This window comes from Engraulis encrasicolus, chromosome 5 (genome assembly GCF_034702125.1).
Source record: "Engraulis encrasicolus isolate BLACKSEA-1 chromosome 5, IST_EnEncr_1.0, whole genome shotgun sequence".
NCBI lineage: Eukaryota > Metazoa > Chordata > Actinopteri > Clupeiformes > Engraulidae > Engraulis > Engraulis encrasicolus.
This window is the reverse complement of record NC_085861.1, coordinates 38690057-38703473: the sequence shown is the minus strand read 5'-3', so window position 1 is coordinate 38703473 and position 13417 is coordinate 38690057. Positions and strand designations below refer to the sequence as shown.

The 13417-nt window shown below is 44.0% G+C and overlaps 2 protein-coding genes across 2 annotated transcripts in view; one reads left to right on the top strand and one right to left on the bottom strand.

Annotated features, from left to right (window-relative positions):
• The window catches only part of clcn1b (chloride channel, voltage-sensitive 1b), a 76474-nt gene extending 75211 nt beyond the window's left edge, over positions 1-1263 (top strand). Inside the window, exon 24 of the mRNA XM_063199895.1 lies at positions 724-1263. Within this exon, the coding sequence (XP_063055965.1) occupies positions 724-1227 (504 nt within the window). The 3' untranslated portion in view covers positions 1228-1263. The remainder of the gene's footprint in view (positions 1-723) is intronic.
• A 7894-nt stretch (positions 1264-9157) lies between these two features.
• Positions 9158-13417, bottom strand: part of fam131bb (family with sequence similarity 131 member Bb) — a 75475-nt gene continuing 71215 nt past the window's right edge. Inside the window, exons 7-8 of the mRNA XM_063198203.1 lie at positions 11654-11905; positions 9158-9689 (exon numbers count right to left, since the gene is read on the bottom strand). Of these exons, the coding sequence (XP_063054273.1) occupies positions 9468-9689; positions 11654-11905 (474 nt within the window). The 3' untranslated portion in view covers positions 9158-9467. The remainder of the gene's footprint in view (positions 9690-11653; positions 11906-13417) is intronic.

Here is a 13417-nt window from a genome sequence, read left to right as displayed (position 1 = left end):
CTCTTCCCACCCTCTCTCTGTGATTCTTTCTTTCTTACTTTCTTTCTCAACAAACCTCTCTCCTCCTCACTTCTTTCCACCTCCTCCACCTCTCTTCTCCTGCCCAACTTTTTGTTTTCATCTGATTCCTCCACCCCTCCTCCTCCTTCCTCTCCTCCTACCCTCCGTCTTCCAATCTCCTCATCCCCCTTTCTCTCCATCTCATCTTTTATTCTTCTCCTCTTTCACCCTCCTCCCCTTTTCCCTCCCTCCTCCACTTTCTTCCTTTACCCCCTCTCCATCTTCCATATTGCTTCCCCCCTCTCTCTATCCTCTACTCTCCTTTGCCATCCCATCCTCCCTTCTCCTCTTCCACCTATCCCACCATCTTCCTCCTTCACTTTCCTGCTTCCTTTCTCCCTCTCCATTCTCTCTCTCTCTCTCGCTCTGTGCCTCTCCACTAACCTCTTCCCCCTATTCATTCACTCCTCTCCATCCTCCTCCTCCTCTACTCTCTATCCTTCTCTTTCCTCCTCCTTTCTCTCCATCCTCCACTCTTCTCCTCCTGCCCTCCTCTCTCCATCCTCCTATTCTCTTTCTTTCCATTCTCTCCATCTACCATCCTCCACTCTCCTCCTCCACCCCCTCTCTCCATCCTTCTCCCTCTTCCTCCTCTCTCTCTACATCCTCCACTCCCCCTCTTCTCTCTCCTCCTCCCTCTGTCTCTCTCCCTCCTCCCCTCAGCTGCAGAAGGCGATCGAGGGCTCCACCCGCAGTGGCGTGCGCCTACGCCCCCCGCTGGCCAGCTTCCGCGACGCCAGCCGCAAGGCCAAGAAGCCCCCGCACACGCCCTCCACGCCCTCCTCCCCCACGCGCCGCACCCCCTCCTCCCCCTCCTCCCCCACGCGCTCCCCCACAGAGCCTCCGCACTGGCCCCCCATCAACACACCCTCCTCCCCGACACGAGAGCGCCAGCTCTGGGTGGAGGAAGGTAGGAGGGAGGAGGATGAGCCCGGTGGTGGTGGTGGTGGTGGTGATGGGGGGAGGGGTGCCAGCACGGCAGCAGGTACCGGACGTGATGCTGTTGTTGCTGCAGGCACCGGTCGGGATTTTAAGATCAGCTTCCCGGGCCACTCGTCCCATCCATCCCCCTGCCTCTCCACCTCCTCCGCCATCCCTCTCACATCCCTCCAGTCGGTGGAGGAGAGGAGCGAGGACCTGGATAGTGATGACGAGGAACCTATCTGAATATGACTTTTTAAAATAAAAAATAAAAAAGAAACACACACTCACACACCAACACACACACACACACACACACACACACACACACACAAGCATATTTGTACACACACACACACACACACACACACACACACACACACACACACACACACACACACACACACACACACACACACACACACACACACACACACACACACACACACACACACACAAAGCACATGCACAACACATATATACACTATCATGCATATAACACTTGTTAAGATATTCACACATTAATTGAACATTACATTTAAACATTGATTAAAAACACTGCGTTTCTTATGATATTAAAAATGTATCACTATGCTGTGGACAGTGGTGGCCTCATCTATGAGTCTGAGGGGAAGAGGCTCAAGTGGAGTGCAAACTCACACTTTTTAACTGGACTTTTATTTTATACTCCCAAAACAGTTTTGCAGGCAGTCTCTTGTGGTCTTCCTTTTTTATATATTCTATTAATGAATTAATTAACTATTACTACTAATGAACCTCACTCAGGTGTTGTACGTCTTTAAGCACTTCGGAACAGAGTCTGTTTTTCCTCTTCATCTTCATCTGCGTTCTCTACATCTTCCAGCTGGTCTTGGGTTATTGTGGGTGTCTGTGTTTTTTTTTTTAATTGTTATCAACTGTTCCATCTGCAACCCGCATGCTATCCTGAGGAGTCTTGGCCGTGTGTGTTAGTCAATAATCGAGCCTGCCAACGTGCTTCATAATGAGCCAATTGTTCAACTAATTGTTTACTGATGGTAATTAGATTTTTCTTTCTGTGAATCTAGTCTGACTGTTTAGTTTTATTTTTTGTTAGTGTTAGTGTGTGTTAGTGTGTGTGTGTGTGTGTGTGTGTGTGTGTGTGTGTGTGTGTGTGTGTGTGTGTGTGTGTGTGTGTGTGTGTGTGTGTGTGTGTGTGTGTGTGTGTGTGTGTGTGTGACAGAGAGAGAGAGAGAGAGAGAGTGAGGGAGTGAAACTCTTTTCAGTGCTTCAGTGACTGTCTGTTTCTTTAGTCATGACAAATTATTATTGTTATTACTTCTGCTGTACAGCTGATAGATCATTATAATAATAAATATTTTGCGTATAGCGCTGTGTTCTTTGCCATTTCCCCTTTTGTTGTCCTAATAAAGAGACTAATTATGTTACTGCAGAGGAAACCCAGAGCAACAAAGACTAAGTATGTCGGGAGGACTCTGATGAAGATGCAGGTTTACATCGAAATGTCAGTCCCCTGTACTGTATGTTGCAAATGGATCGAAACATCAGTCCCCTATATGTTGTGCACCGAGCCTAAGCCCTTTTTGGGAAAAGGTGCCCTCTCCCTATTAAAGGGACACTGTGCAGGAAATAGTCAAAAAAGGTACTGCAACTATGCTGCTCATTGAAACTGGGCTGCTTATTGCCAAATTTGATCTTTACATGAAAGTTTACTAAGTAATAAACAAATATTTTCTAGTATGGTCCAAGTACAGTCATTTTTGCAGCTAAAAATGGCTATTTTTGGAAATTCAAAATGGCGGACCATGGAGAAGATCCCCCTTTTCATGTATGAAAAGTGCAATTTTTCCAGTCGTAATGAATACTTAGAATTTGATGCTGGTGGTAAGTATTCATGAAAAAGGTAACATTAGTGAATGGGCTGCATGAATTCTGGAAATAAACAACTAAAAATCTCACACAGTGTCCCTTTAAAACCTAAATATCTCAGCATGCGAAGCACATAAAACATGAAATAAGTTGCATTTAAAAGCTATAACCTTCATTTTGCACTAGGACATGTTCATTCTGCTCTACCATACCCACATTTTTAATAAAGAAGAAGAAGCTTAATTCAGCATATATGTCGCTCCAGGACACAATGGGTTAAAAAACAAAAAAAACAGAAAAGACTGCAGCTGTGTTGCTCTGAGATTCCTGTCCAGTTTCAAGATCACAGTCTGTCTGTTGGCCATTGATGCACCACGTGCACTAGCAGACGCACATGAATTTACTCCTTTGATGGAGGATTGCATTGGTACTGTACTGTATGCAGAGCTGTGAATAACTGTTAAGCCATTTGATGGTGAAAAATATTTCAATCACGCGGTGACATACAGTCAGTTGTCCGTTTATTCGCTTTTTCTCCATATTTTCGTTGGAAAGAGGGGAATGTTTGGAGGGGCGGGGTAGAGGGGATGGAGGTGGTTTCTCGTGCAGAGGAGAGAGAGAGAGAGAGAGAGAGGGAGGGTTGAGGAGGGAGAGAGAGAGAGAGAGAGAAAAAGAGAGAGAGATAGCAAGAGACGGAGGAGGAGAGAGAATGAAACCACATTGGAGGGACCATCATTTTTGACAACCTTCAGACAAGCATGCATAGGTAGGTATGGGTGCCACAAAAAGGAGAAATTGAAAAGATAAATAAAAAAACCAATATTCCACATACGTACATATTCAAACCAGTTCACTTCCCCGTAAAATGAAGTTCAGGTTTGCTGACACTGCACATTTCCAACACGTCTATTTAAAATGTATGAAGTGTCTGAGGGCATGTTCATGCCTGATTTGTGTACAAAATTAATTCCAAGAGAAGTCTTTCACGGCATCGATTTTTTTCCCCCGCCTCCCACCGACGGTGGACCACACAGTGACAAGGACAGACAGACAAACAGAGAGACAGACAGACAGATACGCGGACAAAAAAAGAAAAGAAAACGGGATGAGGAAGACAGAGGTATAGGGAGAGTGGAGTGAGATTTGAAAGCTGAAAGCAGCCATTCAGACATGCATGTAGATGGATATTTCTATTGAAATATGGCAGTGGAATTGTACAAAAGAAACAGACAAACAAAAAACCCAGTCTGAAATGAAAACAGTAAAACTGTAAACACATAATTAATTCATAAACAGTAACATCCAAGGAAATACATTTGGCTTTTTGTTATTAAGTTAATTCATAATATTCCTTAACTGACATAAAAAGCAATAAAACACCTCTAGGCGGAAGCTGTATCACCCCAGTATGTATGTATGTATGTATGTATGTATGTATGTATGGATGGAACAAAAATATGAATAAAAATAAATAAACAAATAAATAAATAAAACAAACAAACATTATTTAGTGTGCTATTATGAACTCCAGTTCAAAACTCTAATACTATGTGGAACATTGGTGATTGGCGTCTTATTCAGAATCTGTGTTGTTTGCAACATTAATCCTTGTGTAGGCTATACATGTAGGCTACCCTAACCCGTCATGAAAAAAAGTTCTAACTCTTCACTCCAACTCTGAAAGTAGCTGCCTTATATAAACTGTGTTAATCTTGTGGGAAGAAAGTCAGACTTCTGTATCCCTCAAATGTTCCGTTTCCTTGGAGATGCCCTTCAGAAAGAATCTCAAGTTCACACAACACAAACGTTACACAGTGAGCATGTTCCTGTCTTTCAACGTCAGTGAAAAAACCCTAGGCCTCCAGCTACTGACCAGCTTTTAAAGATCCTATAGTCAGCTTTTGACAACACAGTTAAAAGCTCTGTGGGATTTCAAAATGATAATAGACATTTGCCGGCCTCCTGTGGCTGGACCATGTTGAGAGAGTGTCGCGCTATTGTAAAGCTACGTACCTGACCACGCATAATAGCTCACCTAACTTGTGATTTTGTGAAGCATGTGTGTATGATGGCTGTCTTCCCTCTCTCCCTTGTAGTGTAACAGGCTTTCCACAAAGCCCTGCAGCGACTCTCTGTGAGTCTGAGGACACCCAAGGACAGGGGAGAAAAGGCTGGAGAAGCTATTTGGGGTTGGCTCTCTCAGCATGCCAGCATTTTATCTCATTTACCAGAGATGCTCGCTCTCTCTCAGCCATCCACCACCCACCTACACCCTGCCTGCCCCACTCTGAAAGCGCTCTCACTCTCATCCTCTACCAAGCTACTCCCCATCCCTCTACCATCCCTCTCACACTGCTTTCTTTCTTTCACGGCCCAGCCAGTTACCCCTCGAGTCCACTCCTACACCACACCAATCTAACCCCTTCCCTACCCACATACAAACACAGCCTTCTCTCCCAAAGCATCTAGGAGGAGGACAAAAGTAACAACAAAAAGATGGTTGAGCAGTGAAAACGAATAGGTGGAGGTGGTGGTGGTGGAGGTAGGGGTGGTGGTGGTGGTGGTGGTTGAGGTGTCGGTAGTGGAGGTGGTGGTGGTGGTGGTGGTTGAGGTGTCGGTAGTGGAGGTGGTGGTGGGAAGGGGGGTGATAGAGCTTCAGGGGAAGGCTACCTACACCACTAAAGGAAGAGAAAAGTTTGTACAGGTTTCAAGTTCTCCCTCCTCCAAATGATTCAGAAATAAATAAACGAAGGCGTCTCATTGGTAACGGGAGCCTGGCATCAACATTGGCACCGAGGAAAAGACACAGAAGCCCAGCCTGCAACCGAAGATCATGTTTAACCTGAACCAAAACTCCAACCAAGACATACTATCATTTTTTATCATTATAAATGTGGGATGTTTACTGCCACATAAGGATCAGTTGGGTCCGTAGAAGTACTACTGACATTCTTTTTTCATTTCATTTTGATTTTTGTGTGATTTTTTCCCCTTATAGACAAGAGAGTAGACCTGTCATGTTCTCAGCAGTTGCTATGGTGCTTGATCATCTCTCAGTGGATTGTAATGTTTACAATCCTCTTATGGTTCTGGTGATCTAGGAGGTGGTTCAGGAAACATGTGACCAGAAACAAATGCAGAGAATGGAAGTGGGATAAGGCTTCGAAACATCTCACTGGTGCCTTGAGCTGTTGCCATGACCACCGTTCAACCAATAACATGCACTCCAGCACACAGGAGGAGGGATCAAATCGATTCAGTAGAAAAATAAACATTGTCCCAACATTGCATAAATAATCAATCAATAAATAAATTCATCGAAGTCAACAAACCTCAGAATTAGGTTATTATAAGCATCATCTTTTCGTTTTTTTCCCCCTTCATGTTGTTTTTTACACACAATCATCAAAAAGGTGAAAAGGAGGTTGTCCCCAAAGTAAAAAGAAGACACATACAGTAACAGCTTTGTCTCTTGCTGATCAGTGACTCATGCAGGTTTGTCTGGATGTCCTAAAGTGACCTCTCGTCACCCATTGGAAATGCACACAACCCCAACACACATCAGGGGGGTGTTCCAAGTGCATGGTTCACTGGCTAACTCGGGGGGACATGGAACAAGTGATAACCCTGGCTAAGTTGACCTACAGGAAGGTAAGCCTGCTAATCGATAGCCTGTAGGCCTCATTCAGAAATGCGAACCACAACCTCAAGATCAACTTAACTTGGTTTACTACTGAACCAGCTTCTTGGAATATCCGAGAGAGAGGTGTTTAGAGAGAGGGAAGTGGTAAACCTTCAAACAGAGCTGCATCTATGGCTTTGATTAAGTAACAGCACAAAACCATAAGAACCCTCTGTTAAGAGGTTCAAAACTTGCCCCTTGCTTCACGTTAAACTATGGTTCGGAGTAGATTCACCCTTATGTCATTTGAACCGTGACATCCATCCGGTAGTGCAGCCGAAGTGTTTTCTGGCTTGGGCGAACATTAGCAAAGTTACAGAGTTATTCTATGGTTACGGGCTGGTCTCAGATGACGGAAGTAACGTCGACGCAGCTTTAGCAGCAGAGAGGCTATTCGGCTTGTGTTGATAATAATAAACTCCTGGGCTATTTGCAAACTTCCAAATGCTTTGTTTTGTGAGTACAGACCATATTTGTACTACTGTAGAAGTTTCGTGTCATGACGTATGATTTTTGTGGGGGTAAGTTTGGAGATACTGCCAGGATCAATTTGCGCTTGTGCCAAGCTATTCGGAATAACTATACAATAACTGAGTAACTCTGCGAATGTTTTCCCAAGCCAGAAAACACTTTGGGTGAACTACAGGATGGATGTCACTGTTCAAATGGCATTAGGGTGAATCTACTCCGAACCATCGCTTTAACATACCCACGTTAGTCACTAAACAATGGAACACCCCCTCTTCACACTCAGGTGACCACATAGGTAGCAACCCACTCGACACACTCGGGTAAGCACACAGCATTCCTCAGTCAGTCACGCTGCAGTCTAGCCCATGTGCTCGCTGCGGCCACCAACAGAGCAGTGGCCAGGGCGGAGGTGCAAAAACAGGAAGACACCTACTCACTTTTAAGTCCTGATTGGACAGAGAGCTGCACTCAAGGTCGAGGCGACCTCAGGAGCCAATGTCAATCCGTCTGTCCGTGCACGCATGCACACACGCACGCACGCAAGCAAGCGCACCGCGTCCATCCCAAAGGATTCTCAGCAGCCAAAAGTGGTATTCCAGAATTTTTTTCCATTGCAGAGTTCAAAGTTTTGTTCACGTCCCCCAATGTCCTACGTACTTCTTGTGTGTCTCCCCATATCCTGTAGAGCTGCTGTTGTGAAATAAACCCAGTTGCTGTATGTCCAAAAAACTGATATGATCCAAGAGGGAGAAGAGTGATACTCAGCAGGTTAGTAAAAAAATAAACGAGTCAGTCCAGTGGCTGAAAATGAGGCTGTAGTGTAATCTGTATTTACATGAATCCAGGTGTGGTCAGGTGTCCATATACAAGAATGTGTGGAAGCCTGTCGTTCCAGGCTTTGAAGTGTGTTTGTGAAAAACATTTCTCCAGCTGAATTATATCTATGATGTCACATTCTCCTGCGATGTCATTTCCTCCTACTGAAGCTGAAGGTCAGGTGACCTCCATCTTACAGTTCATGCGGAGGTGGTGGTCCTGAAAGATCATAACCCCAACGCATGCATACACACGCACACACACACACACACACTCACACACAACCTCTGGTTTTTTTTTACCTTCAACTATGTCAGTTCCTTTCAATGCAATTTCACTTCTCAATCTCTGAGATCCAATCCAGTATTTAGCACATTCAGGACAGTGCTATTCTTTGCTGTTATTGATATTACAGGCATGTTCGCCTTTCTTTGAGGCAAGCAAATGGTAGTGAACATGTGGAGTGCAAATGTAAGCCTTCCTCAGGTTTATCTTCTCCTCTTGCCTGATCTGCATCGCACTCTTCCTCCGGTCAGAGTTACCTCAGCCAATTCCCTTGTCATTTATTTTTTTTCCCGTTTTTTTTTTTTTTCTGGTGGGAGTGCAAAACTCTGTACAGTATTTCTGAGCGCACCATAAGACAGACGGCATGCATACCAAAGGACGAGTAGGAAGCACACTATGATACAACGCAATACTGTGCAGCAGATTCTGTGTGCGTGTGTGCGTGTGTGTGCACGGCACGCATGTCTTGTTGCCAAGGTCTTTCACTTGTTTTAGAACAGGTGATAAGAACCACATCTGGACTTATTTGTTATTGTGTTTTGGATGACAGGAAATGACATTAAACTCTGTGTGGTAAATAAATATTGAACAAAGTTATTTCATATGAGGTCAGGTCCAGAAAGAGCACACACTTGTTCTAATGGTTGCTCTGTGTATGGAGAAGGATGTTTATGTATGCTTATGTAATTTTATTTTAAAAATCTAAAATGGAGGGATTCTGTGTAGGCAAAACTTCACATGGGTTGTTAGTCTATGCCTCGTCTCAATCTGTTAATTTATTTTCTTTAACCTGTGAGAGGGGCTTGGATCTGATATCCTTTCATGATGTATGCATCTTACAGATATATTTACTGTGGTGTCTCTTTTTCACTTTTTACCTTTCATAGAAAATTATTATTGTTATTAACATATCTTATTACTATATAATGTTTACATTTTGTAAGATGTGAGAGAGTACAGTCACGTCCTTATTAAAGCATGCATGTCACTCAGGAATTCACCTATTTCACAGACGCTCTCTCTCTCTCTCTCTCTCTCTCTCTCTCTCTCGCTCTCTCGCTCTCATCTCTTTCTTCCTTCAAACGTCTCCCTTCACCTCCACGGTGTCTGTTTTCATTTAAGGGATATAAGGCTTCCACAAGAAAAGAAAAAAATCAATGAAAAACTAAACCATACAATTCTTTACAAATGAACGGGTCATCTCCATTTCAAGTCAAACATGCCAGGTCTCCATGTCCGGTCATGTGTCCTCATGACGAAAAAAGGGGGTAATACCTGAAAATCAAGGGACTAATTGATGTGTAACAAATTGTTGTTTTTGTGTGAAAGATCCCACTGAATGTCCGTCTTTCACACCTGTCAGTCAGTTGGTGGCTGGCGATAAAGTGGATTGCGCCTCCGTCTCTTCCCGTTTCTCCTCCAGCATTTCAATGACAGAGGGCGTGACATCAGATGCTTTCCTTTCCGTGATTGGCTCTCCTGGACCTTGTCCTGGACTGCTGCCTCCTGTGGGCGGGGTTCCGTGAGCGGGGGAGGGGCTTAGAGTGACACACTCAGGCTCCAAGCACAGCGTCACCTCCTCCTCCTGTTAATCGAGAAAACAAAACACTGCATCAGTTTGATATCATTTCTCTCTCTTAGTCTCTCTCTCAGACACACACACAGACACAGACACACACACACACACACACACAGAGTTAAACACATGCAAATAATGCATTCACACACACACACGCGCGCACACACACACACACACACACACACACACACACACACACACACACACACACACACACACACACACACACACACACACACACACACACACACACACACACACAGGAGGAGAAACAGAACACTGCAGTTAGAAACTCAGCCACACATTACATCATCTTTTCCTAATAGGCAGATCTGGTTACAGAGATATCCGAGGAAGAGTGTGTGTGTGTGTGTGTGTGTGTGTGTGTGTGTGTGTGTGTGTGTGTGTGTGTGTGTGTGTGTGTGTGTGTGTGTGTGTGTGTGTGTGTGTGTGTGTGTGTGTGTGTGTGTGTGTGTGTGTGTGTGTGTGTGTGTGTGTGTGTGTGTGCCCCTCTCAATGCATATGATGGGGAATCAATTTCGGGCCCCATCTCTCCCTGGGCCCGTGACAACCCATTTGCCCCCCACATGGCCGGCCTGAGTGAGAGGGATCTCAAATATTCAGAATGACCTTCAGGTCTTGCAAAGAGTTATGGATATGCTTTTGTCTAGACACACTCTAAAGTGTGTTTGCAATGGTGTGTGTGCGTGTAGCCTACATAGTATGTGTTGTGTGTGTATGTGGGTGTGCAATGGTACATTATGTGTGTGTGCGTGTGTGTGTGTGCGTGCGAGCGTGCATGTTGCTCTTGTTTGGGTGATCAGGAGGCTTAGTGGTGACGAGTGACAGCTTCAGCCATGCCGTCTGACATGTGGCTAATAAAGACCTTGATGCTGATTGGCCATTAGCATCAGCACTGCTAGCTCATTAGCAAAATAAAGCTCTTGTCATCGATTAAATATTAATCGTTGCATTTGCTCTTTGTCTCGCAAAGTTGGTTCTGTATTCTGTTGGTTCTGTATTCAACGGTTTCTGTATTTGCAAGAGCAATAAAGACATTGGTATCATTTTACAAAAGCATTCTGTTTATACTGATTTCAGTCATCATTGCATGTGCATTACTCATATCCTCCTCTGGGTCCATGTCTTTGTGAGGGGGTTTGTGTTCGACTAAGTGTTTATTGCATTGTAATTGCCATCCGATTGCTCTTGTTTTCTAACACCCTACTGGTTAAAAGCAGAAAAGTAAGTCATAGCCTATAGACATACCGCTCCGCACTGATTTTTAGTGCCATTGTAGCCTATAGAGGGTTGCAAAGTAACCCAAAGATTTAATGAGCCAAGAGATCATTTTCTGAAAAATAATTTGCAAAGCATTACTTTGAAGTTGAAATAATAATGTTCTTTAAGCCCCTTCTTTCAGATCCAGAGTAATAGTGAGTAAGTCATCTGTTAATTCAGACTCACTGCCATAACAATGTTGTCTGTCATGATGTAGGTGAGCTTTTTCAGCAAAAAGTGAGTCAGATCGACGACGATGCTCTCCGCATGAAAGAGCTCATAGAAATAAGTGCATGAAAAGTTCAACTTCAGGAAATAAAAGCTTTGGCACCATTGTGCTCCCTCATGCCAATTCAAAACTATGTGATTCCAATCTCTATGGCATAACTCATCGGCTAGATGAAATCGGTGAAATTACGTAGGGGTAAAGGTGAGAGCAGAACCAATGTGAAGCAGGGCTTTTACTTAGCACGTTTTCCAACTCACCCCATTGTTAGCATTTCGAAACACACCTACCTACAATACGTGCAGTATCAGTGTAAATCAACAGTACTCTAACACATTTGACGTGTGTTTATGTAACTGTCTCATCCTCCGTGACCTTTCTATCCATTACCCACATGTGTGGATATCAGTGTGACTGTGAGCTTGTCTGACCCATCGCAACCTTTGACCCCCGTGTGACCCACCTTGACCTCTTCCTCCTCTTGCGTCTCCAGCAACGGCGAGTGCTCTTTCACTACATCCTCTGCGGTCAGCCCGCCCTCTGAGGCAGCCGGCACGCCCACAAACCCTCCCACCTCTGCCTGAAAGGCCTCCATCTGCCCCGCCCCCCACAGGTCCACCAATGGCGGGTGTGTGGGCGGTGCCAGGCTATGGATGGTGCTGTTGGGTGTGGCTTGCAAAGAGTGAGTGGCGCTGTGTAGCCGCTGTTCTAGGGTCTAAGAAGCAGACAGGACAGGAGACACAGGGCGGTGACAATGCATTGCACAAGGAATGCATCCATAATAATTATGACACACGCTATATTACCTGCTGGGGTAGACAGCATTAAACAAGCCCAGTATCAGATAACTTCATCATCAGCTGGTTAAATACATTTTTAGACTGTAAAACAGTATGAATAGAAATGCTCACTCTAAAGATGCATTTTGTGGGAATTGAATTGAATATGTCTTTTTCCCATGTGTTTTCACAGTCTAAAGATTCAAACTGAAAATGCCTATGATGAAGATTATGCCAATAATTAGCTTGCTTACTCTACATGTGCTGATAGCTGCGTTGATAATTAATATTGTGTGCATAGGCTGTATTAATGATGTGCAGAATATATAATAATAACATATTATGCTATGGTACTATACAATAAGACATCTCATAGTCCTTTATACTGCTTGTGAGTATAGAAGACATAGAAACATAAGAAATAAATAAGAAAATAATAATTCATAACCTGTAGGGGTGAAGCAAAGGTTAAGCAGGTGTGTTAGATACACAAAGCTACAGTCTGCCACTATAATTATGATAGAAAGTTATTTAGTTGGGAAATGAAAAATTGCAAATCTTCTCCGCCTAAGGGCAACAGATGTAAAAATAAGATGCAGGCAGCATACCCATACAATTTATTTGTATGCATATTGACCATGTGAGCCAAACGGTATACATTCAAGTAAGTAACTTTTTGAGTCATCACATGCCGTAGTCAACTCCAGCGATGTTGAGTTCACAGGGAAAACATGGAGCTGTGTCAAATGTTGCAAACATTTCCTGTACATGTCCTGACATGCTCAGTGCTCACCAGTGCTACCAGCAATATCACTTGTGATCATGCAAAAAGTAATTTACTGCATATTAAGTGCATGCAATGTCTCTACAATACATCTGTTGGGAGGGAGTGTGGAAAGTGGATAAGTGGCTGCTCCTGAGACAGGAGCAATATTACACAAGTCATTGTCTTTTGCAATCGCAGCAATAGCCCAGTTACTGTATCCACTGGGTGTAGTCTGCGGGCGGCTTCACTCATCATTAGTCATCTACTACTCATCTAAACCCTTGTTGGTGTCTTCCTGTGCAGTCCACCACCCGGTGCTCAAACTCATGGCCTCTCAATCACAACAAGCCTTTGGCAAAGGAGAGCCAGTATGACACCACTGAGCTAAAATTGTAGGCCAATAGTTCATCTGCTATCGTATCTGTATGAGGCTCAGTGTTGCCAGATCTTGGGGGAGAAATAAGTGACTGGCTTCCCGCTAACTTGTAAAGATGAGTGAAAAAGTTGTCATTGAGAAACATGAAGTTACAAACATCCAAACACTCAAATCACCGGCAGAGCTGAAGCAAACATCAAACTCAACCCTGAAAAGAACAAGGCCACAAAACGCAATTCTTAACTGTATAAAATGTAAAGCTACTGCTGAAAAAAAAGCCCAGAGTCGCAGAATATATGCGGAATG